Here is a 24,383-nt window from a genome sequence, read left to right as displayed (position 1 = left end):
GTTGCTTTTTATTTTTTGCCAGTGCAATTCCATGCTAATTTTCTGAAATAAATGTTTTATTTTTCATAGTACTTTTCATTTCATAGATTTATATAAAAATCTGAAATATCTCCCTGTTGACTTCAACCAATATAAAAAATATTAATTCTCTGGAATATAAATTTGATATGAACTGATAGGTAAATGTGATATGAACAGTATACTACATCTTACCTATGAAACACGCAACTCTTACTGGATTATAAATTAAACAGCTTTTAAATGCCAGTCCATTAAAACCTACGTGAAAAGTAGGGTGGAAAATATTCACATAACTTTTCACGTAACTATAACATGATTATTATTTTAAGTGTAATCAAGTATTTGTAACCGATTAACGACAGCGCCACTAATCGAGCTAATCGATTAATAGCAATCAAGATTTATATCAGTTAGGCTGTGAACCATTTCGCGGTTAATTTTATCTTTTGGTTGAAATCTGACACTTGAGTGGTTATTTTGATGTTGTCAAAAATAACTCTGTTCGAGAGCATGGTTATTTTTGACAGATCGATGCTTATTTTCCTGAAAAAAATCCACCAAAAGTTCAAGTTAACCGCGAAATGGTTCACAGCCTTAGTAGAAAACGTTTAGGCTTAGGCTGCAGACATAGTGGGCGCGAGAAGCGAAACCGAGCTGGTGACTAACATTGACATATCAAGTTAATCAAAAGGACTCTTTTAGAGTACAAGTGAGAAATCGGTTCAACTTTCACTCTGACAGAGTGCTGTAAGTACGTTTCCTGCTTTGGTCAGCACCAAGCTCGCCTCAGCTTCTCGCGCTCACTCTGTCTGCAGCCTAAGTCTAAACGTTGCTATGATGAGAGTTGCAGTTTCATCTGTCATAATTCAAAGAAAAAACGAATTTCAATTTAAATAATGTGTTTTGATCCATTCTACCCACGGTTACAATGTTCATACATTTTTCCATCCGTTTGATAATAGATATTATTGAATCTTCTATACACTTCAACCACATTTTCTCAAATTTTTCTTACTGTATGATACACTAACTGGTAAAGATTTGATGTTCAACACAGATTTTCATTTGGCAGCTCTGATTCTGTTTAAAATAATTTGATCGATTGATTGCATTAATCGATTAATACTTAATAATAATCGATTACGCTAATCGACTCCTCCTTTATTAATCGAATACCTAATAATCGATTAATACGAAAAATCAGACATCACTAGTTTTGGTTTTTGCAGAATGATGCTGGCCACAGTTACATAGCAGGAGGCTGACAGTATTATTACACTGGGGAATCTAGGTTTATTTTATTAATGATATGTGCAAGTGTGCCAAAAACCAGCGTGACAACCACCCCCCTGCTATGGAAACTGGTTCCTGATGCCAACGTATTTTGTTTTGGTGGCGTTGTTGTCAACAATATGTTAAGCAACGTTCATACCATTTTGATGCGCACAGGGTATAGTTATAGAAACTCGGTCTTAACTGAAAATCATAAAATTTTCGATACGGAGCAGAGTAATCAAAAGTCGAAGAATTTTTGTCGGCAACCATTCGGTTATATCATGTTATTGTCTAGTATATATGTTGTAAAAAAAAGTGTTTAGTTGCACTTATATCGTAAAAAAATAGAAGTAAATTATGTCTCAAATCATCAGTCATTCCAATAAAGTTCCTGTTGTGCTTCGTTTATATTTTTATTAAGTATTAGTAAATATAGAATCAATGGAAAGAATATTAGGAAATAATTTTTAGGGCTTGAATATTTCCAAAACAATTAAATTATCCATTTCTTCTTTGCTTCGAGAAGATTATCAATTTTCAATCAGTTTTATTACATATGAAAAGTAGTCATCTAATCAGTGTGTTATTTTGGGTATTATCAGCTCTTCGGCACTAGGAAGTAATATCACAGAAAAAAGGATTGATATTTGTACAATTCTACTTCAATAGCATTGCAAAAACTTGAAGCGCTCGCATCTGTTATTTTCATCCTTCTCTTGGCTTCATTGGAATGAACAGAGACAGATAGGATGGCAAGTGAAGTTGAGATATTATTTGCATTATTGTTGCTCAGAATGGTTCAAAATATTCAAGAGCTTAAGCATTAGTGAAATAGTTACGATCAGTGTTGGGAAAAAAGAAAATTTTTTGAAAATGATTTTCAGACGAAAAAAAATTATCGATCAAAAAACTCACTAAAGAAAAGTTCACTACTGATTTTTGTCAAACGTGATTTTCACTGAAACTAATCTCACATGTCATCAGAATCAAACATTTTGTATTGTTTGACCCGTATATATTTGAATGGCGATTATGCATTTTTCCAACTCGCTTTGCTAGCAGAAATGGTTTGTTTATATTAACCTGTGGCTGGAAACGCCATCTTTTGACTCCGGCTTCGAAAAATTTGCATCGCAACAGGCAATGACACATTTCAATTTAGAAATTACTTGAACTGTCACTTTCAGCAATACTTTTTTCTTTATCACTAGTATTGAATACCCTAATCACTGGAAACTCAGTTTTACCACACTTTCACTGATAATTAAAGCAAGAGGAAAAAAATTCATAGCATATCGTGTGCATCCCATATTAGACTGCATACAAAAGTTAATACAATCAAACCATACTGGTGTCAAAAGTTAATTTCGTTAAACCCCAATATAAGTATAACTCTAGTCTTGTATTTTCTATGGAACCAGTAATTTGAATTCTTTTTGAACAAGAAAAGTAATTTATGGTTTATTATAGATTGATTATATTCCTTCGAAATCGTTTCCTAATGTTGGTGCAACCGTATGAAAAAAGATGTGAACACTGCTTAAACACTGCATTTGACAGCGAACTAGAACCAAAAACCAAAAATTTCGGCTTCAAGCCAACCAGGCATCTGACACCGGTATGTGAGCACCAGCACCACCAGTACACCGATTACGTTGAGCCCCTCGCGTTTTGAGCCCCAAACACTGCGATGTTTTAATACACATCGCGAATCTCAAATTGTGAAAATTACCTGCTCTTGATGTCCCAAAACACTGTCTGCTGTATTTTAGCTAAACCGACAAGTTATTGTGAGAGAGTCGACCCAAACTTTACTAATTTTCGTGCTCTAAACGAGGTAAACCGTAGAACAATTGCATTACTGATTGTTTGTTTACGTTGCAATCAGCTGATTTTGAAGTTCAGATTTTGAACTCATCAAGATGGCGTCCTGACAGGTGGCCGAAGCCAACTGTATGCAGATGACAATCGTGTCACCGGTGTGGTGACAACATGTCATCCGTAATGTTGGCAACAATTCAAAACATTTTATCCCACACGCTCATTCAATGTTACTCTCAAGTGAGTAATTTGTACTCACTTTTGCTTATTTAATTCAAATGTCAAAAAGTAAGTAATATTGATTTAGAAGACTGAGTAACTTCTACTCAGTTTTTAAATTGACAACAAGTTTTACTCACAGTGCTTTGAAAATGTTGTGTAAAATTTACGTTCACTGAACTTTTCCCTTTGTCGGAGGCGGATTATAAGGGCACATTATCGAAATGCTTACTATACACTTCAAATCAATTCGCGCAGGTTGAAGACGGTAAGAAAGTGTTCAGCCATATAGCAAGTATTTTATTTATTTTTTCTGCATAAAAATAATTCAGAGCATTTCTACTAATGCTGTACAAAATGCCAGTACGTGGGCAACGTAGGAAGGCAGACGGATCCTTTCCAATGACCGATGAACAGGTAGCGGCTTCACAGAAAGAAATAATGAAATTTACACGAGATGTAAATCAATAGTAACATGGAATAGACATGGGTTGAATCGAAATTTTGATTGAAAACCTTCATCGATGCAAAACTAAATTGAATTGCATTGAATTTTCAATGAATATAACTGTATCTTTCAATTAACGCTTGTTTTGCGATTAAATTGTATTGAAACGTACAGAATTGTAAAGTAATTTTATGTTTAATTACCTGCTCCAAATATGTGCATGAAAATAGATGTAAATGCACAAAATATTTTTATCTGCGTTCTTTCATTCGTTGGATAGAAGTATTTGTTTAAAGCAAAGAATTCCATATTCAATTCGAATGATATTGAGTAATATTTACTAATGTTACTCAGAATTTAACTAATACCATATTTACTCAAAAGTTAGTAAACAAGCTTTACTCACTATAGAGTAGTTCCACTTTTAACGAAAGTGAAGGAAATTGTACTCACTTAGAGTAACATTGAACGAGCGTGCAGCCAACTGACACCGGTATGTGAGCACCAGCCATTTGAAAGTACACCGATTACGTTGAGCCCCTTGCGTTTCGAGCCCCAAACACTGCGATGTTTTGCGATCATCGCGATTCTCAAATTGTGAAAATTACCTGTACTTGATGTCCCAAAACTCTGTCTGCTGTATTTTAACTAAACCGACAAGTTATTGTGAGAGAGTCGCCCCGAAAATTCACTAATTTTCGTGCACTAAACGAGGTAAACCGTAAAGCAATTGCATTACGGATTGTTTGTTTACGTTTCAATCAGCTGATTTTGAAGTTCCCATTTTGATCTCATCAAGATGGCGTCGTGACAGAGGGCCGTTTTATCCGAAATGTTGGTAGCTTCGTTAGCTTTACATTGTGTTTGACAAGTCATTTGCTCGTTTGGAACAAAACTGTCATTCCAAACAAACAGCTGTCGTCAATTGGTTTTAGGACTAGAGTGCACATAAAAAGTATTACTAGAGTGTGCATAAAAAGTATTAAAATTTCGTAAAAAGATTGTAAAGGCTTATCTGCAAAGTCCATTTTTTTTGTTTACTTTCTCTTTCGAATATTATGGAGCCGTTATAGAATTTTCCCCTAAGTTTGAACCTTGATAGTTATATGAAGAGATACGCGTTGAAAATAAAATCAATCTCTTAATTAAGAAAAGCCATTATCTGTTTGATCCAACCTTGCAGGAGACATAATTCTGTTCGCTGTACTGTGTTTTAATAATTGATAAGAAGAAGAATGGAAATATAGATATAAATATTTAGTTTGATTCAAGTATCCGTTAAGATTTTCAAGTCGAAAATTATGTGTTCGGCTGAGCCCCATTTTTTTGTCCGGTTTAGCCCCGCACATACGCAATAATAATTTTATATTCCACGCAATCAAAAGCACTCAATAATCACTGGATTCAGCACAAAATAAACATTTGAAAACACAAACCACACCGTCATTACAATGCACAGAAATCAAATATACCCAAAGAATTAGAATTTAAAATTCAAGTTTGTAAATTTTACAGCTGTTTACAGGGTCTGGCACTAGAAGTGTAACCAATTAAAAAGGCCATAAATTCAGTTTGGAAAATTACTTTTACTTAATTCAAAGTACAAAATGTGTAAAAATAATACAAAATTCAGAATCAATTCACTTTTGCTCGATATGACCACCTTTTGCCTTGACTTGATGACTTGAGAGAGCGAAGGAGTTGCTTCGTTTGGCCGAAAGCGGTCAATTTCCGAACATTGTATTTTCTGACGAGAAAATTTTTCCAATTGAGCAATTCGTAAACTCTCAAAACGATAGGGTTTACTTGATCGACCGTTCATACGAGAATTTGAGTCATCGATTGGCCACCAGGAGGCAGCACCCGCAACAGATAATGGTTTGGGCCGCTGTAACCGCAGATGGGCGCTCTCCAATCGTTTTCATCGAGCCTGGCGTCAAGGTAAATGCGACATATTATCGGGAAAGTATTCTGGAGGTTGCTTTGAAGCCGTGGGCAGACAAACATCTCGGTGGCAGACCATGGACGTTTCAGCAGGACTCGGCACCGTCTCACAAAGCTCGAGTGAACCAAGAATGGCTGAAAAACAACGTTCCGAACTTCATCACGTCCACACAATGGCTCTCGAATTCACCAGATGCGAATCCAATGGATTATTCTCTTTGGGCCATTTTGGAGAGCAAAGTCCGAACTAAAAGATACACCTGTCTCGAGGCGCTGAAAAAAGTTATTGTCCGCGAGTGGGCCAAAATACCTGCAAGTCACATTCGGCCAAACGAAGCAACTCCTTCGCTCTCTCAAGTCATCAAGTCAAGGCAAAAGGTGGTCATATCGAGCAAAAATGAATTGATTCTGAATTTTGTATTATTTTTACACATTTTGTACTTTGAATTAAGTAAAAGTAATTTTCCAAACTGAATTTATGGCCTTTTTAATTGGTTACACTTCGAGTGCCGGACCCTGTAATGTAAAAAATGCAAATGCAGTAGTAATGTTATATCATGAGCTCTACAAGTTCAATAAAAAAATAAATATCTGAATCTTAAACCGATTCACAATTTTTAGGTAACAAGAATTTTATTTTGCAAAAATAAAAACAAAGTCTTGGCATTACACATTCCTTCTGTGGATACTAGCCTTTCTGTTTCAACGGACTCCGATTCACAGCGTACAGAATCATTGCTTGGCTAGTACTACAATCCTACTGACACTAAGAATCCTTCCAGGTCGGGGCTCGAAAATAAGACAACTAGCTTGTAAAACCAGCGCCATATGCAGCATTGAACCGCCAACCCGGGGCAGTTTTTTTACAATCTTTTTTATTTTGAAAGTATCAAAATTTCTGACTAACATTTTTTTCAAATTAAATCATCATTATTTTGGACTTTGAACATTTAAATTTTACAGTTTTTTTAATTACGTAATTTAATGCTTCAAAGTTCATAACAAAACGGAAGAACAACGATATGTAAAAGATTAAACAAAAATGTTCAAAAATAATAATCTTTAACTCAAAGTACCAAACTAAAACTTCCTGATCTACTCTACCTTCATACCTACTGTCCTGGTTCGGGATACAGAATCACCCAGCTTCAACTCCTACTTTACATCCAACATGAAACAATACTGGTGACATCTATTTCAAATTTTTCACACTGAAAACCAATGTGCGGCTAATTTTTCGAATCCATGAATTCAAGTGAAGTGTCAGTGAACAAAATTCCTCTCATGAGCGCATATTAATTCGCCAACTACTCACTCGAGTCGTGAGACCGTGAAGTAAACTACCAGCAGAACCGGAACGTGATATCTGCGTGCAATGTGCAACGTGTATGGAAGGGTGTGGGTGGGTTTATGTGACGACCTACTCTACGCGCGACCGTGAAAGGATTGGTTTTTGAGTTGCGAGAATTCGTCATCATTCTGGGAGGCATCAGTTTTCGCTGATATCGAGGACCTTACACACGCTGCTACTCAGTGGTGGCGTCAAGCTGACAGGGGGATGACGTCAGGTCGCGTATCGTTTGGACTACTCGAGCGGCTGCATTCTGCAACCTTCCAACGAAAGCGCCCTTGTCTGGAACGGGGTCAGGTCAGTGTTACAAATGTGTCGTTTCCGTTTCAATCACGATTGCACGGGTGCTGCTGATTGCCGGGGTCAGGGAAAGCGGAAAATAGATGCAACTGAGTTAAAATGAAACCAAGCTTATTGGCGACTATTGTAGCCCCCTGATTGGGCGGATGGGGGTGGGTGGGTTAAAGGGAAAAATTGGAATCGTTTCGCTTAATGCAGATCCGCTGGTGTTATATTCTACGAACTATGTAACGGAAGAGATTACATACAAACGCACAAACACAGAGAGAAGGACAATATGACACAATTCGCACGATGAGCGTTTGCTTCCTTCGGTGGGTGGGTCAGAGATTTTCCGGACACAAAGCGATAATAAATTTAAACTACCAACGGAAAATGATGGGTATTAAATTTGCGTTGTGTTACACGAGAATAGCGTAGGACAGGACCTGACTACTGTTAATCCATTTTCCAAGCCAGTTTCGGGCCAGCTCATGATTGGTTGAAAATGACATAAGCAAGTACAAGTTATTGAAATTAATGTTACTACAGCGTGGCAGAAAAAATTATTGTCAGTATCGTCGATAATAATGCAGTTTGATATTGAATATTTTGCTTTTCTGATGCATCAACTTTTACTAGCCATTCCGGGATTATTCAGATAGGAACTCCCACTGAAGAAATCATTTCCCATTCTTTCATTCCCTGTTTTGGAAGATCTTTGATTTTGGGTATTGAAGTGTTGTATCACTCATTCTTGTTTACGGCCGTATGCGATACATTCGAAAGTATATCAAATTCGTATTCCCGTTTACATTCGAATCAATCACACTTTTAAACATCGTACATGCATAAAACCAACGCCCATTCAATTTTAAACTATCAGTTCTGGTACAGATTTGAGTTTCCTTATAGTTTCCTTATATTACATTTTGGTGGGGAAAGGGTTCCAATCAGCTTTTTACAGCCCTGTCCAAAATGTATTGCCCTCCCCGTTAATTTGTATCAGGCCGAATTAGCGCATGCGCGCCATATAAACGCCTCTTTCAATATGAGGAAATTACATTGTTACCCAGCAGTTTCTATTATTTCTTCATGTTGGTTTTCTTACCTTTGTTCATAGCTTGTATTCTGTTTTACCTTAATTCCAGTGTTCTATTCAGCTGTGATTCGTGTCTTTTGTTGTCATTTTTCACTCCGTACTTTAGCTGGCATGTTATGTTGCTTCCAATATTCCTTTCTAATTCTTTCAGCATTTTCGTATTTCTTGTTCCTCATCCAGTCATCCGTTTCCAAAAAAAAAAAAAAAAAAAAAAAATTAGTGTTTCATTGATCTTTGTAGGGCAGCTCATCATGGTTTGACGGATAAGAACTGAGGACATGCGTTTTTATTTAAATGATAATAACACTTGGGTTTAATAGTATTGCTACAGCATGTTCACATTTCGTTATCTTCGGTTGATTCTTGACAGTATATTACCATCCGCTCAGGCACTTTTGAACATCTGGTACACTGACTCGCAATCGAAATGTGTCACAACCAATTTGATACAACACACCCGAGGGAACGGTATAATGTATGTTGTACACACAAAAACACTTACATACACACAGGCACATACGCATACACACATGAATACATACGTACATGTATTCCACAAGCAAGCATCACAACATTGAGTTACTATTTCTATTCTAATAGATTCTAACTAAAATTTGTGTGCCAATAGTCATCTCATTAGTAGAGTCACCATGTTATTTTACCGATTACTCGACTTTCAATAAATTTATTGAGATAAAATCGAATACAAAATCTTTGCCTCGTCTGTAAGAAGCAATGGAACATAAAAGTAGTTCAGAAATGATTCAATACTGCTGTTTTAACGAACAAAAAAAAAATTAACGAACAAAAAAAAAAAAAAAAAAAAAAAACGCTCCAGATTTCATGTTATTCTTGAAATTAATCTATCAAACAGAGATAACAGATCTCACTCTAACTAATGGTTTTCGTACATGAAATGACTAATGGATTTGAGATGAATGGGGGTACCGTTACCCAATTTCTATCTCTTCTATTGGTCGATCGTTAGTCCTGAGCTGAAACGGTGGCCTTTATTACCGTTCTTGCATGCACTCACTCTTACATTTCATTCACACATCATCTCACCCATCAGGTCCCAAACGATACATCCTCACAATATAAACTGGATGAACATCGTTTGACAGCTATCAGTGGTTTGCTCATTGGTTCGGTCATTATTATTTTATTATATTCTACAATATTCTATTTCATTCCACAGTATTCCATGGTACACAAACCACCAATAAACGTCAAAGATGGATTCGATTTACCGTTCATTTATTGTCATCGTGTGAAACCCAATTGGGATACGTTTACTCTACTTAATTTTCACTTCACACTGGTAATAAGGGCCGGTAGTATGAAAATAAAACATAAAAAAGAGCTCAGTTAAGCCCTACCGGCCTCTCCAACCCCGGATGTTGGAGCGTAATGCAATCAACATCTTATTCAAGTCGTTCGATATATTATTCATTTAATTCAATTATGAAACTAAAAACTGTAACGCATATCTTTATCAAATTGTAACGCTAATTGATTGTATGTGATGATGTTTGCAATACCGTCAAGCCCACCAACCAAAGGGAGGGCAGTTCTGGTACAGATTTGAGTTGTAAATAAAAATCTTTGATATCATTTGTTATTTGACTTGTTTTTTTCGCTGATTTTGTATCATCATGCTTGCTTACGGCCGTATTGACTATTCGACGAACACTTGCTTTCGAACGAATGCGAACAAGCCATTCTTGTTTTCACTCGAACGTGTACGAACGCGAATCCTGTGCAAAAGAAGGATCGGTAGCACAGGTAGTTTTTTAAGGAAGATTCCAAGCATCAAAGAAGTGACGAATGCTATATAATAAATAAATATCGTACTCAGGACCAATTATATTCATGCTGGTAAATGAAATTTTCAAATAAAACTTCGTGCAAAGTAAAAAAAGCATTTAAAATAGCAGTCCGATCAGTAGTAACTGCGAAAAATATGTTGCATTTTTCTTGCAATTTTGTCATGTTTTCGATAGTCTACATATTTATTACATTGGTAAAATCATGCATTTAATATAAAATAAAGCATGTTTGCCCATGGCATATTTTCCATAAAGTACCTAATAGATGTAAAATTTGATGCGTAAAAACTTGGAGCCGCGCATACATTCTAAGGCTCGCCAGAAAAAAAAACAGCTTTACTATACTGCTATGCTTTCTAAATGTTTTCTGCAAAACACAAATTTATGATTTGATAGCAAATCACCTTTAGATTCGAAAATAAATTTGTTGGAAATCGGTTAAACTTTTTTCAATGTGTTCAAACGGTTGATTCGCAACATTAAACTGACGAATCGAAACCACGCCATTTCGTCTATTCGTCCGTAAACGGGAATGGGACTTTTCATTCGTACGAATGATGTTCGAATACACGTATCATTTGAAGCTAAACTGGCATACATTCTAGCCTTTCGTATATGGTTAATCACAAGAATTGGACTGATTTCATCAAGGCTTAGCATTTATTTGGAGAAGTTTACTGATATTTGAATATTTTGTGGCAAACGAGTCGCGTTCGAATTCATTCGAGTGAAAACAAGAATGGCTTATTCGTATTCGTTCGAAAGTATCCGTTCGTCGTATGGTCGATACGGACGTAAACAAGAATGAGGGTGTAATTTTAACGTGATTTAGAGTAATATCGAAGTTATAGGTTGGAAAGCAGATTGCCGATTTCAATTTATCCGGTTTTTCGGTGCGCCAGATAAAAACTTTCGGTTGTCAGAACAGACTTAAATCGCGTATGTTGTTTTTTTTATATATTCCTGTCATTCAAGCTTTAACCAGAAAAGGTATTGTGATGCCGTACGAAATTCCAAATTTTCATCCGGATCCGATTTCCGGTTGTAAAGAGGGTGAAGAGCCACTGACCGTCAGCATGTATATACAAATTAATTTGACTTTTGCTGCCATTTCCAAGTGAACCTCTCAAAATTCATTGTCATTTAAAGTTTTGCTTGCCAAGAAGTCCAGCTGCTTCATTGTCTTCGCTGTTGGTAGTGAGCAAGTTCGAATGAATGGAATTATAAATGGAGTAAAGTATTAAAAATGAAAACTGAAGGAGGAAACCATTAATTTATGTGTATTCTGTAATTGATTTTTAAGCTATCTGGTTTGTCTTTCATCTATTATCTTGAACCAATTCGAATCTTTACATGAACCTCATTTGAAGGCCGCTCTCACACTATTTTGTTACTTCAAGAGATCAACTGTCGGTGGTTAAACCAAAGATAAACTCAAGATTACAATGTCCCATACGACCCAACGAACAATATCGGATCAGTAATCGTGAACCAGTTAACTTTGTATTAGTGTAATTTTGTTGACCCTTCGTTAAATAACGTCGATAAACATTTGAAAATGACGGTAAAATTCCATAGCAACAAGTATGGAAGGAAGTAAACATATGTAAACATACCGCACAACATATGTTGTAACATCCATTCACTTTAATGCTTCGTAAGATAAGAATATTGCAAATTGAACAGATTCTAAGCAATAATTCTAAATGATTTTTGTTTTTCTGTCACATGTTATTGAGTTTAATTAGAAACAAACAGCAAAAATGCCTACGTCACAGGAAGAAAAGAAAAAAGTACGTTGCCAACATCCGGAAAATAAGAAATAAGCCAGGTACTTCTCTTAGTTATGAATAATGTTACCGTTACACGCTTATTGCATATTGCCTACGTTTCGAAAGTTTATTCCACCAAAAAAGTTATTTCTAAATACAAAAAAAATAGTTTCCAGTTTTGTTTTATTATGATTACATGGCTACTTTGATGGAAAACTGCTGTTGTTGAACAGCTTGTCAATTGACAATGACAGTGACTTAAAACACGCAATGACAGTCGAAAAGTGACGGAAAATGTTAGCAGGGTTGTGCTTTACTGATAATTATATCATTATTTAGGGAAAACATGTTTTATACTATGTTCACACCGGCAGAAAATAACATGTTTTATAGTAATATAAAGTTAAAACCGCACTGTTCACGCTAAGAATATGTTATACACATGACATATTACTTGGTATTGAGTTTGTTTAGAAACAAACTGCAAAAATGCCTACGTAGCAGATAGGAAAGAAAAAAGTATTTTGGTTGTAACAGTTTTCAGTTTTGTTTTATTATGATTACATGGCTACTTTGATGGAAAACTGCTGTTGTTGAACAGCTTGTCAATTGACATAGTCGAAAAGTGAAGGAAAATGCTATCAGGGTTGTGTTTCTGAATATGGAATAACGCAAAAGTAAAACATGTTATTTCGCTTAAAACATGAACTCAGAGTTATACCAAATACAAATTATAATACGGAATACTTCGACAAATTTTCAAGGACACATTTTGCATCGTGCGGTACACTGTCATGATACACTGTCAGAGTGACAATGTATTTTAACGAGTTTTCTATAAAACTAGCAACACTGAAGGGTAAGAACAAGTTCACCATAGTTGCTGTTTATTATAGTGAAAAATAAATAAACAAACAGTTTTTATCTGATAATCAAGATCACAAGCGAAATGTAAGTTAAACAATAATCTAGAATGGTTAAGCCACCATGAATATACTACTAGCTGTATTGATATTTGTAGATTCGTAGGTGTTTGTGTTCATTTGTCATCTTTTGTGCTAGTTCCGGTGATATTTAGACTGATTGTTGCAGTTTAATACAGCAACGACAAACATAAACAAACAAGTTTGTTTTGCACCGTAGCAACTAGCATAAAGCGTTGCCAGAAACGATCTCCTTCCACATTTTCAAACTATCGCAATGAAAGGAAGTAATTTGCTAGGCTTACTTGTTCAGGGCTGTGAGCCAAACATTGGCGGTTCCTTTGTATGGGACTTAGGGGTATTATTATTTGTATTTGGTTATACTATGTTCACACTATCAGAAAATTACACGTTTTATCGAAAGTAATATAAAGTTAAAACTGAATTGTTCACACTCGGATTACGTTATACGCATGACATACTGTTTGTTATTGAAATTGTTTAGAAACAAAGTGCAAACATGTCTTTGTCACAGAAATTAAGCATTTGTGCTGCGTTTCCGTTATTAAAAATCGATTCAGTGCTCCATCTTTCCTGCGTTAAGAGATCCGCACATTGGAAACATTCGAAAAATAAGAAATAAACAGTTGCTTCTTCTAGTTATGAAGGATATTACCGTTGACATGCATGGACATTAGTAGGAAAAAAATGTTTTTTTCCTAGTATTGCATTTTAATGAGGAAACTAAACTATGAAAGATTTCACTGTTAGCTCTCAATGTTCAGTAGAATTCTACTTATACTAAGAATTTATTAACTCCGAAGCTTGGAGCCTCATAATCGAAACAACGATCCTTCCCTAGACACACATTATAAAATAATAAATAACATGTGTCGAACATTTAATTCAAAAATATATTTTTTTCTCACAGAACCGAACCCTTTAATCAATGAGCTCTCAAAAAACATATGTGGTGTCAATGTGCCAGTTTTTGTTATTGAAGTCTCTGCCTTCAGATGTTTAAAAACAATGATGAAACCTTTCGTTTCAACATCCTAAAGGAAGAGAACATTTCCTCCATTTTTCCTCCACTTCGCATAAATAAATGATTTCTTTTATGATGATTACATGACTACTTTGATTAAAAAACGAGTTCGACGCAAGCTTGTCAATTGACATAGTCAAAAATGACGAAAAGTGCGTGTTATTTGAGGAAAACATGTTCTAATGTGACGTTTTTGTACATGAAATAACCACCCTCTGCTACGGAAGCTGGTTCCTGAAACCGACGAATTAAGTTTGGGTGGTGACACCATACTGGTGTCAAAAGTTAATTTCTTCAAACCCAATACAAATATAACTCTTGTCTAGTATTCTCTATAAACAAGTAATTTGAGAAAAAGAAATTGTGGTTTATTATAGATTGATTATATTCCATCGAAATCGTTTCCTTATGTTGGTGCAACCGTATGAAGAAAAATGTGAACGTGTGAATACTGCTTAAACACAGCATTTGACAGCGAACTAGAACCAAAGAACCAAAATTTTCGGCTTCAAGCCAATTGTATGCAGATGACAATCGTGCCACCATGGTGGAAATAACGCTATGGGAAAACATGTTATTTCGCTTAAAACATGAAATCGGAGTTATAACATGTTTTAACTCATAGTGTGAACATAGTATTAAGCCTTATTTTAACTCATAGTGTGAACATAGTATCAGTACCAATAATTCTGACATCATTAATTTGCAAAAAAAGAAAAACTGCAGTTATTCGAGCCTGCATAAAAAAATTGTTCGAGGTTCATTCAAAAGGAATCTTGAATGTTTTGGGATGAACGGTTGACCAGGAATTTCTCCAAAATCGATACAAAGGTTGGACTGAAAAATTTTTGGAATGCAAATTTTCGAGTTCGTATGCCGGAGACTTCGATTACACTCAGATTCACAATGGCTTGTAAATTTCACTTAGCGTAGACAAATTTCGAAACCGTAGGGTCTGGCCAATTTAAAGTGAGGATTCCATCACTATAAAGCTTGAATTCTGAGGATAATTTTCATCTTCTCTTTCAAAATTTTGTATTAATTTCATTCAGAAAAATTTTAGAAACCTTCCCTTCCGAAGTAGATCTGCTTCCACTACTTTTTTTATTACAACATCAAGTCTTCTTATCCTAGCAATCGTTACGATTTTTTTTGACAACCCACATCATGACAGAGCGTAATCTTCAATAATCGTCGGTCAGCTTGCCAAGTGAAAGTTGACCGAGGTGGAAAACACGGTAGAAAAAATATCTCCTGTCTAATAATCGGTCCGAATTTAATATGAATGAGCTTCCCTAAAAGAGCTCACAGAGATCGTCTTTATCTACTGCTTAATCCGTGGTAATTGGCCGCTTTCTTCATTGTGTGCTCCTTCCTTCTGTTGTCAATTTTGCAATCTAGTGACAGTAATTGTTTTCATCTGACTTTGCTTGGTTGGAAGGAACAAGAAAGAAAAGGTAAATAAAAAGTAATTTTCTCTACAAATTGAGTTATAAGTGCTTTCTTGTCACTGGCATAGCGAAGAGATTTCAAGTTCGTCTTCAAACTATTGATCGAGCATAAAAGTTATTACCTAGGCAACATACCTGACCTATTGCTGTGGTATATTATTGTTGTGCAAATCTGGATTGCACTACACTCTTAGACAAAATGAAATTTACGTTTAACGTGAATCCAAATATGCCGTACATTCTTTGGTGAAGCCATAATATTACATCTACTAATGCGTAAAAATAAATTTTGCGTCTGTATCGATGTAAGCTTCAGCTAAATTAATTGTGAAATTAAAGATGTGACCTATCTTTACATGCTTTGGATTGTGAATGTAAGTGAATCGCGACGCTCCTTTTATGTGCATCTTTTAAGATGCAAATTTTTCTAAGTGTGTAGGCAATAGCCAATAGGAGATCAAAGCCACAGTTCGGTTGTACATCTTTTGAATACAAATCCATAAAGAGAAAAGTGCTAGCAAAACTCATCTGTACTGGATAATGGAACACAATTTCAAAAGAAAATGTCACAGCACGAAACTTCCGCAGCTGAACAAATTCAGAACGGAACCTGATGTCATAATGTCACAGTGTTTTTTTTTCTCTCTATCTCGAATCAGCATCGTTTCGCATTGAAACGAAAGCCATCGGAATTGATACCGACTCGGATCCATTTGACAAACACAGGCAGTATTAAGGAGAATTCAAGACAAAACACGTTGGATAAACATACGGTACCAGTTGCACTCACTCACCCAACAGTAGTAAACTTACCCATCTAACTGTATTAAATTGGGACCGTCCTCTTTCGACGTACCGGACCCGCTGTGATTGGTGCCGTTCTTACTGTTTTGGTCTCCTCCGGTGGCACCTGTTCCGGCCGTCAGGTGTTTGCCACTTCCATCAGCAGCACTGTTTATCGTTCGGTTCGGAGATCGTTCTCCTATCACCGGTTCGTCGTCTTCCGGTTTCGGATGCATTAAGATGAACGGTAGTTCGGCCACTAAATCACTGCAATGCGGTTGGTTACAGAGATATGATAAATGATTATTCGGTTTGCCATATGCATATATAGTACATATAGTGCACATGATGGACAACCGTGCAAAGCGGGTTCATTGCTGTCGGTGACAGATACCGCCCGACAGTAAATATTTGCCCAAGTCTGCAGTGACAACCCGACAGTGCACAGTGGCCCGAAAGGGGAAATTTGCGAGACAAACATATTTTCGTTCATAAATATAACTGTTAGTGGTTGATGTCTTCTCAAAAGCTGTTTGTTATAAACTGGCGCATCTTTTGATTTCAATAGTCATGAGGGTGGTCCATGTTAGGATAGAAATCGGGAATTTAACTTTCTTAATTGAATTCAAAAATTGTTGCACTTTACAGCAAAGTTGCAGGAAATTTTATTTTGTGCAGCTTTGCTGAAGAAGCCAACTTCGTAGTTCTTCATTTGAACGAGTTACATTAATTTTTCGAAATTAATGCGCATAGTTTCACCTCACTAAATATTTCAACACTAGCTGAATTACCCGGCGTTGCTCGGAAATGTTTCGAGAAGGCAAGGCCGCAAAAAGATTCCAGAAATTGTCGTACCCTCTGAATGCAGTGAAACACAACTTTGACGGCTATCCGATTGTACAATACTTCGTACATGCAGGTGATACTTTCCGCTGAACTTGAAAATCCACTTAAATATAATTTAAGATTCTGCATAAATATGTTATATAAACACAATAAATAAGTCTGCATACACCACGTCACTCTCTGATGTACGGAAAATGTTAAAGCAAAAATAAAATTGATTACAACTGTGATTTTGAAAGAAGTTAAACAGATTTCAGCGAAGGCCATTTTTTTTGCTTCAACATCTTCGTGCTTGGCAAGCTTTCTCTTCTTGGTATAAAAAATTTTAATGTGGACCACTTCGGTATGATCTGATTAACTCTTTTTTAATTTCAGTTTCAATTATTTATCGCATCCTTTTAAGCTTTCGTTTTCTGAGACTCTCCAGTTGTCGGATTTTACTCTGAATGTCTTACTTTGCATTCTCATTTTTTAATAACTATTCATTGGAATATGAGAAACTTAAATTATTAAGATTTAAATTGGGTGTTCAGCTACAAGTGGTGACTTTTCAGCCCTATTGTGTACATGATTTGGTTATTACCATTAAGACATCATTTGCTTCCGCAATTCTGAGATGTTTGTGTATGAAAATTTGTAAACCTACTTGTGTTGTGTAATGGGCAAAACGGAATTTATATACTAACTTAGCTAATACAGAGAACGAATCGATTCAATTGAAGATTGCATCGATTTTTGACGGAATTTGTCTATAATATTATGTGACATTACATCTAATGGTTCTATATTTGTGAATCTGTGATACTGCATATAGCATGGCTGGTCGGAAAATTTGTTTATAAATTGATAATTTGTTCTTTAAACAGAGCATAGAATTTCTGTTGGTAAGAGGATATAAACATTTAATATATTTATTACACTTTGCCTGGATTTCTTAAAAGTCAGTTTTTTGTCATACGTTAAACCTAAGTATTTTGCTTGATCTGACCATATCAATTTGATAATGTGATTATTGTTTGGTTTAAGAAAAGAAGCTCTTGGCTTATAAGGGAAGATAATTGATTGGGTTTTTGCTGCATTTGGTTTAAATAATGAAAAATATTATCATTTTTGCAATTTTTTTGCAGAATTGTTGTTGAACAAAATAAATTCAAATGTTTCGCATGATGAAAAGCACCATTCGAACAACATTTTGTAATTTTTCGTAAAAAAATATTGAGAGATAAGTCGGTGAAGAAGTATTTTTGAGGACGCTTCTTTAAAATCATGATTTGCGGTGTCCACTGTATCTCAGCGCAGACTAATCAGAAGTGAACAAATGAACGCAGCATAGATAGAGTAGAATTTTTCTAGACCCCAACGTTTCTGTTGGATTTTTTAAATGTTTTTAATTTTTGGTTGTTGTTCAAAGTGAAAACTACGATTTTTAACGAAAAAATCCTCCATTTTGTAGCTGTTAAACCTCCCTAAAGTAACGAAAAGGAAAACGTTGGTGTCTGGTTTCCAATGAAACTCAAGTTATGAGAAAATTTTGACTAGAAAAAAATTATTCATTAAATTGTTAGACAATAATTACTTTCAGTTCCAAATCAACAGTCGATGTGATCGGATGCGTATTTACGTTTCTCTTAACATTTGTCCAGTCGAGCGTTTTAATCCATTCTCAAGGTCATTTTGCTCTCTCTGTGTGCTAGCGAGTGTTAGTATCAATAGGCACAGTTGGCCAGTGCCGGGTGCTATTGTGATATCACTGTATATTGTGTTCTGGTGAAAAGTACCGTTATACGTTGAACATTATAGACAATTGTGTTTTTTTTCCTCGTGGAGGATTTTTACACACCATCTGCGGTGATACACCGATCTGCAAAAGCGAGAACTTGGTGGATGATAAGCCGGATTTTAAGATAAGTACTGTCTTCTCATTGTTTATTCTCCCGCCTTTCTATTATCGGTTCCTCATCATTTTATCCTCACAACTATCCGTGAGGACATGAGCAACTCTGAACCTGATCCTCACCCTCCCGATGATCAGATGGAGACTTCTGCTGACAGCAGTAAGATTCGCATTAAGAGCTATCCGGATGGGCTTGCACTCCCGGTCGGACCTTATGCTGTATATTTCCGGACCAAATCAAACGACAAAAAATTGAATACTTTGAAAATATCTCGTGACCTGTCCTCGCGATATTCTACTATAAAAAGAATAGATAAAGTACGACCAGACAAGCTCAGGGTCTTACTAACAAGCTCTCAGCAGGCAAACGAGATTGTTCGAAATGAGCACTTTACGCGGGACTACCGCGTGTACGTACCAGCTCGTGAAGTCGAAATAGACGGCGTGGTAACCGATTCGACTCTGACTTGTGAAGACATTCTTAAGTACGGAGCAGGTTGTTTTAAAGACCCCTTACTTAAGAATGTCAAGATACTGGATTGCAAACGCTTGCATTCAGTATCGATCGCCGGGGATGGAACAAAATCTTATCCCCAATCAGATTCTTATCGAGTTACCTTTGCTGGCTCGGCTCTACCCAACTACGTCCTCTTGGACCGGGTTCGTCTGCCCGTTCGTCTCTTTGTACCGCGAGTAATGAACTGTACCAACTGTAAACAATTGGGGCATACAGCTTCTCATTGCTGCAATAAGCCCCGGTGCGCCAACTGTGGGGGAGGACATGCGGATGGCTCTTGCGGTAAGGATACTGAAAAGTGCCTCTATTGTAAGGAGGGTCCGCATGACCTCTCGGCATGTCCCGCGTATAGACTTCGCGGTGACAGAATGAAGCGTTCTCTGAAAGAACATTCTAAACGCTCTTTCGCCGATATGCTGAAGAGTGCCACTCCCCCCAAACAAATAACGAACCCATATGCCTGCTTGTCAAATGACGAGAGTGATTATGACGACCCTTTGGAAGGTACATCTTCGGCTGTCCCTCAAAGCTATAGAAAGAGAAGAAATATATCCTCCCACAAGCTTCCTAGTAAGGGTTCGAAGATATCCTCAGAAGGGCCTCTAAAAGTTACAGCTAGAGGAAGTGGTGCTAAAGCAAAACCGAAGCAAAATGCTCCTGGTCTAGGAAATCTAAATTCTACGAAAGAATTCCCACCACTTCCTGGGACATCAAACCCCCCAAGCGTCCCCGAAAATCTATCTGAGAACCAACTCAGTGCTGGACTTATCAAGTTCTCAGATATTGTGGACTGGATTTTCAAAAATTTCAACATATCTGACCCTCTTAAAAGCATTTTAATTGCATTCATGCCTACAGTGAAAACATATTTGAAGCAGATGACTGCAAATTGGCCCCTTCTTTCAGCGATCGTATCCTTCGATGGCTAAGTCACCTTTTGAGGTTAAGGATTCAATCACTGTTTTACAGTGGAATTGTAGAAGTATCACCCCGAAAATAGATCCTTTCAAAATTCTAGTGAATAATCTGAAATGTGACGCATTTGCATTGTGCGAAACTTGGCTAACTTCTGATGTACCCCTAAACTTCCACGATTTTAACATTATTCGTCTGGATCGAGATGATCCCTATGGAGGAGTACTTTTGGGGATCAAAAAGTGCTATTCTTTCTATCGAATTAACCTCCCATCGATACCAGGCATTGAAGTTGTCGCATGTCAAATAACAGTAAAAGGCAAGGACCTTTGCATTGCTTCCATCTACATTCCCCCAAGAGCCTCGGTTGGGCATCGGCGGCTCAGTGATATCGTAGAGCTCCTTCCTGCACCGACGTTGGTTTTAGGAGACTTTAACTCACACGGTACGGGATGGGGCTGTCTTCACGACGATAACAGATCAGCTATGATCCATGATATTTGCGACAACTTCAATATGACAATCTTGAATACGGGAGAAATGACACGGATTCCTGCACCACCAGCAAGACCAAGTGCGCTGGATTTATCCCTCTGCTCGACATCGCTACGGTTAGATTGCAAGTGGAAGGTGATCCCTGATCCACACGGTAGCGATCATCTACCTATCGTAATCTCAATCACCTGCGGATTAAGACCATCGGAGACAATCAATGTTTCGTATGACCTCACACGAAATATTGATTGGAAAGACTACGCAAATTCGATATCTGAGAAACTCAAAACAACACAAGAACTTCCTCCGGAGGAAGAGTACACGTTTATGGCTGGCTTGATTCTCGATACTGCGATTCAAGCTCAGACGAAACGTGTACCTGGCGCGAAAACTAACATCCGTCCTCCCAATCCGTGGTGGGACAAAGAGTGCTCATCACTGAACGCTGATAGAGCCTCCGCGTTCAAACAGTTTAGAGCCAATGGAACACCTGATAATTATCGTAATTATGCAACGTTAGACACGCAAATGAAGAACTTAATTAAAGCAAAAAAACGCGGTTACTGGCGCCGGTTTGTTGACGGATTAACAAAAGAAACATCGATGAGCACTCTTTGGAACACAGCCCGACGAATGCGCAACAAAAACACCACAAACGAAAGCGAGGAATATTCTAACCGCTGGATATTCGATTTCGCTAAAAAAGTATGCCCAGACTCTGCTCCGGACCAGAGGATCTCCCGCGCCGCGACGTCAAATGCAAACGAAATACCGTTTTCGATGGTAGAGTTCTCACTTGCGCTTTTATCGTGTAACAATAAATCTCCGGGGTTAGACAAAATCAAATTCAACTTGTTGAAAAATTTACCTGACTCTGCCAAAAGGCGCTTATTGAATTTATTCAATAGGCTTCTTGAGGATAATATTGTCCCACATGACTGGAGACAAGTCAGAGTTATTGCCATTCAAAAACCAGGGAAACCAGCCTCCGATCACAATTCGTATCGGCCGATTGCTATGCTTTCCTGTATCCGGAAATTGTTCGAAAAAATGATTCTGTTTCGTCTAGACAATTGGGTCGAGACTAATGGCTTACTTTCAGATACACAATTTGGTTTCCGCAGAGGAAAAGGAACGAACGATTGTCTTGCGTTGCTCTCAACAGAAATTCAAATGGCATTTGCTCGTAAGGAACAAATGGTATCAGTTTGCCTAGACATCAAGGGGGCTTTTGACTCAGTTTCCATAAATATCGTATCTGAGAAGTTGCATCAGCATGGTCGTTCACCAATTTTGAATAACTTTTTGTACCATCTATTGTCCGAGAAATACATGTATTTCGCGCATGGTGATTTGTCGACAATACGATTCAGTTACATGGGTCTTCCTCAGGGCTCATGCTTAAGCCCCCTTTTATACAATTTTTACGTAAACGACATCGATAAATGTATCAATACATCTTGCACGCTAAGACAACTTGCCGACGACAGCGTTGTGTCTATTATAGGACCCAAAGCTGGCGATCTGCAAGGGCCGTTACAAGATACTCTTACCAACTTATCCATATGGGCTCTTCAAATGGGTATCGAGTTCTCTACGGAGAAAACTGAGTTGGTTGTATTTTCAAGGAAGCGAGAACCAGCACAACTACAGCTTCAACTAGGGGGTGAAAACATAGCTCAGGTCTTCACATTCAAATATCTCGGGGTCTGGTTCGACTCCAAAGGCACCTGGGGATGTCACATTAGGTATCTGAAACAAAAATGCCAGCAGAGAATCAATTTTCTTCGCACAATAACCGGAACTTGGTGGGGTGCACACCCAGGAGACCTGATCAGGCTTTACCAAACAACGATATTGTCCGTAATGGAATATGGATGCTTCTGCTTCCGATCCGCCGCGAACACTCATTTCATTAAACTGGAAAGAATTCAGTATCGTTGTTTGCGTATTGCCCTAGGTTGCATGCAATCGACTCATACGATGAGTCTCGAAGTGCTCGCGGGCGTCTTACCGTTGAAAAATCGATTCTGGGATCTCTCATACCGATTGCTTATCCGATGCGATATCTTGAATCCGATGGTGATTGAAAACTTCGAAAGGTTAGTTGAGCTTAATTCTCAAACCCGTTTTATGTCCTTGTATTTTGATTACATGGCTCAGAATATTAATCCTTCTTCGTTTGTTTCCAACCGTGCTCATTTCCTGGATACTTCTGATTCTACTGTGTTTTTTGACACATCCATGAGAGAAGAGATTCGTGGAATTCCGGATCACATACGCCCTCAAGTGGCCCCTAATATTTTTTATAATAAACTAAGAACAGTCAACTGTGAAAAAGTGTTTTACACTGACGGATCAAACATCAACGAGTCCACAGGCTTCGGTATCTTCAATCAGAACATCACCGCTTCGTACAAACTCAGTGATCCGGCTTCAGTTTACGTCGCAGAATTAGCTGCCATTCAGTACACCCTCGAGATCATTGAAACCTTGCCCAAAGACCATTACTTCATTGTCACGGACAGTCTAAGCTCAATAGAAGCTCTCCGGGCAATGAAGCCAGGAAAGTATCCCCCATATTTCCTGGGGAAAATACGGGAACATTTGAGAACTTTATCTGGACGGTCTTATTCAATATCGTTAGTCTGGGTCCCTTCGCATTGTTCCATTCCGGGCAATGAAAAGGCAGACTCATTGGCTAAAGTGGGCGCATTAGAAGGTGATATTTATGAAAGACCAATCTGCTTCAATGAATTTTTCAGCATTTCTCGTCAGAAAACTCTCGAAAGTTGGCAAACTTCATGAACGAATGACGAACTGGGACGATGGCTACACGCCATTATCCCTAAGGTATCGACGAAACCTTGGTTCAAGGGGATGAACGTGAGTCGCGATTTCATTCGTGTTATGTCGCGGCTCATGTCAAATCATTATACATTCAACGCACATCTCCGCCGTATTGGGCTCGCGGAGAGCAATCTCTGCACCTGTGGCGACGGTTACCAGGACATCGAGCATGTCGTGTGGTCGTGCGTAGAGTATCGTGACGCCAGGTCGAAGCTACTGGAATCCCTTAGGGCCCGAGGTAGACCGCCTGAGGTTCCGGTTCGGGATGTGTTGGCGAGTCGGGATAGTTCATACATGCTTCTCATATACCAATTCCTTAACCACATTTGTATACAAGTGTAATCTATTATATCTTGCAGAGAAAGTTCCTCCCATTCCTCGACGATATTTTAACTATGGCTAAGATTAATCTCCAACTGCAGGTTCGACACTAACATCCGCCCGATTCTATCGACCCCTCGTCCTGTCCACCATCTTCATTGGAACTAACTAGATCTTTTTGTTGTCACTAACTTTTCTGTTCTCCCTTTCCCCGTCTCTTCACCATCTCGTTGTCAACTAATTAGATCTCTGTCGTTTTCTAGGCATTTCGTTCCCATATCC

At 37.6% G+C, this 24,383-nt stretch overlaps 1 protein-coding gene across 8 annotated transcripts in view; it reads right to left on the bottom strand.

Moving 5' to 3' along the window:
• LOC131436917 (beta-arrestin-1) overlaps nucleotides 1-24,383 on the bottom strand; it is a 249,149-nt gene that overhangs the window by 9,151 nt on the left and 215,615 nt on the right. For all 8 annotated transcript variants that reach the window (XM_058605909.1, XM_058605900.1, XM_058605908.1 and 5 more), the window contains one exon: nucleotides 16,294-16,530. In XM_058605909.1, the coding sequence (XP_058461892.1) occupies nucleotides 16,294-16,530 (237 nt within the window). The remainder of the gene's footprint in view (nucleotides 1-16,293; nucleotides 16,531-24,383) is intronic.

Source organism: Malaya genurostris, chromosome 3 (genome assembly GCF_030247185.1).
Source record: "Malaya genurostris strain Urasoe2022 chromosome 3, Malgen_1.1, whole genome shotgun sequence".
NCBI classification, from domain to species: Eukaryota; Metazoa; Arthropoda; class Insecta; order Diptera; family Culicidae; genus Malaya; species Malaya genurostris.
The sequence above is the reverse complement of the archived record's forward strand: the minus strand, read 5'-3'. Positions and strand labels throughout refer to the sequence as shown.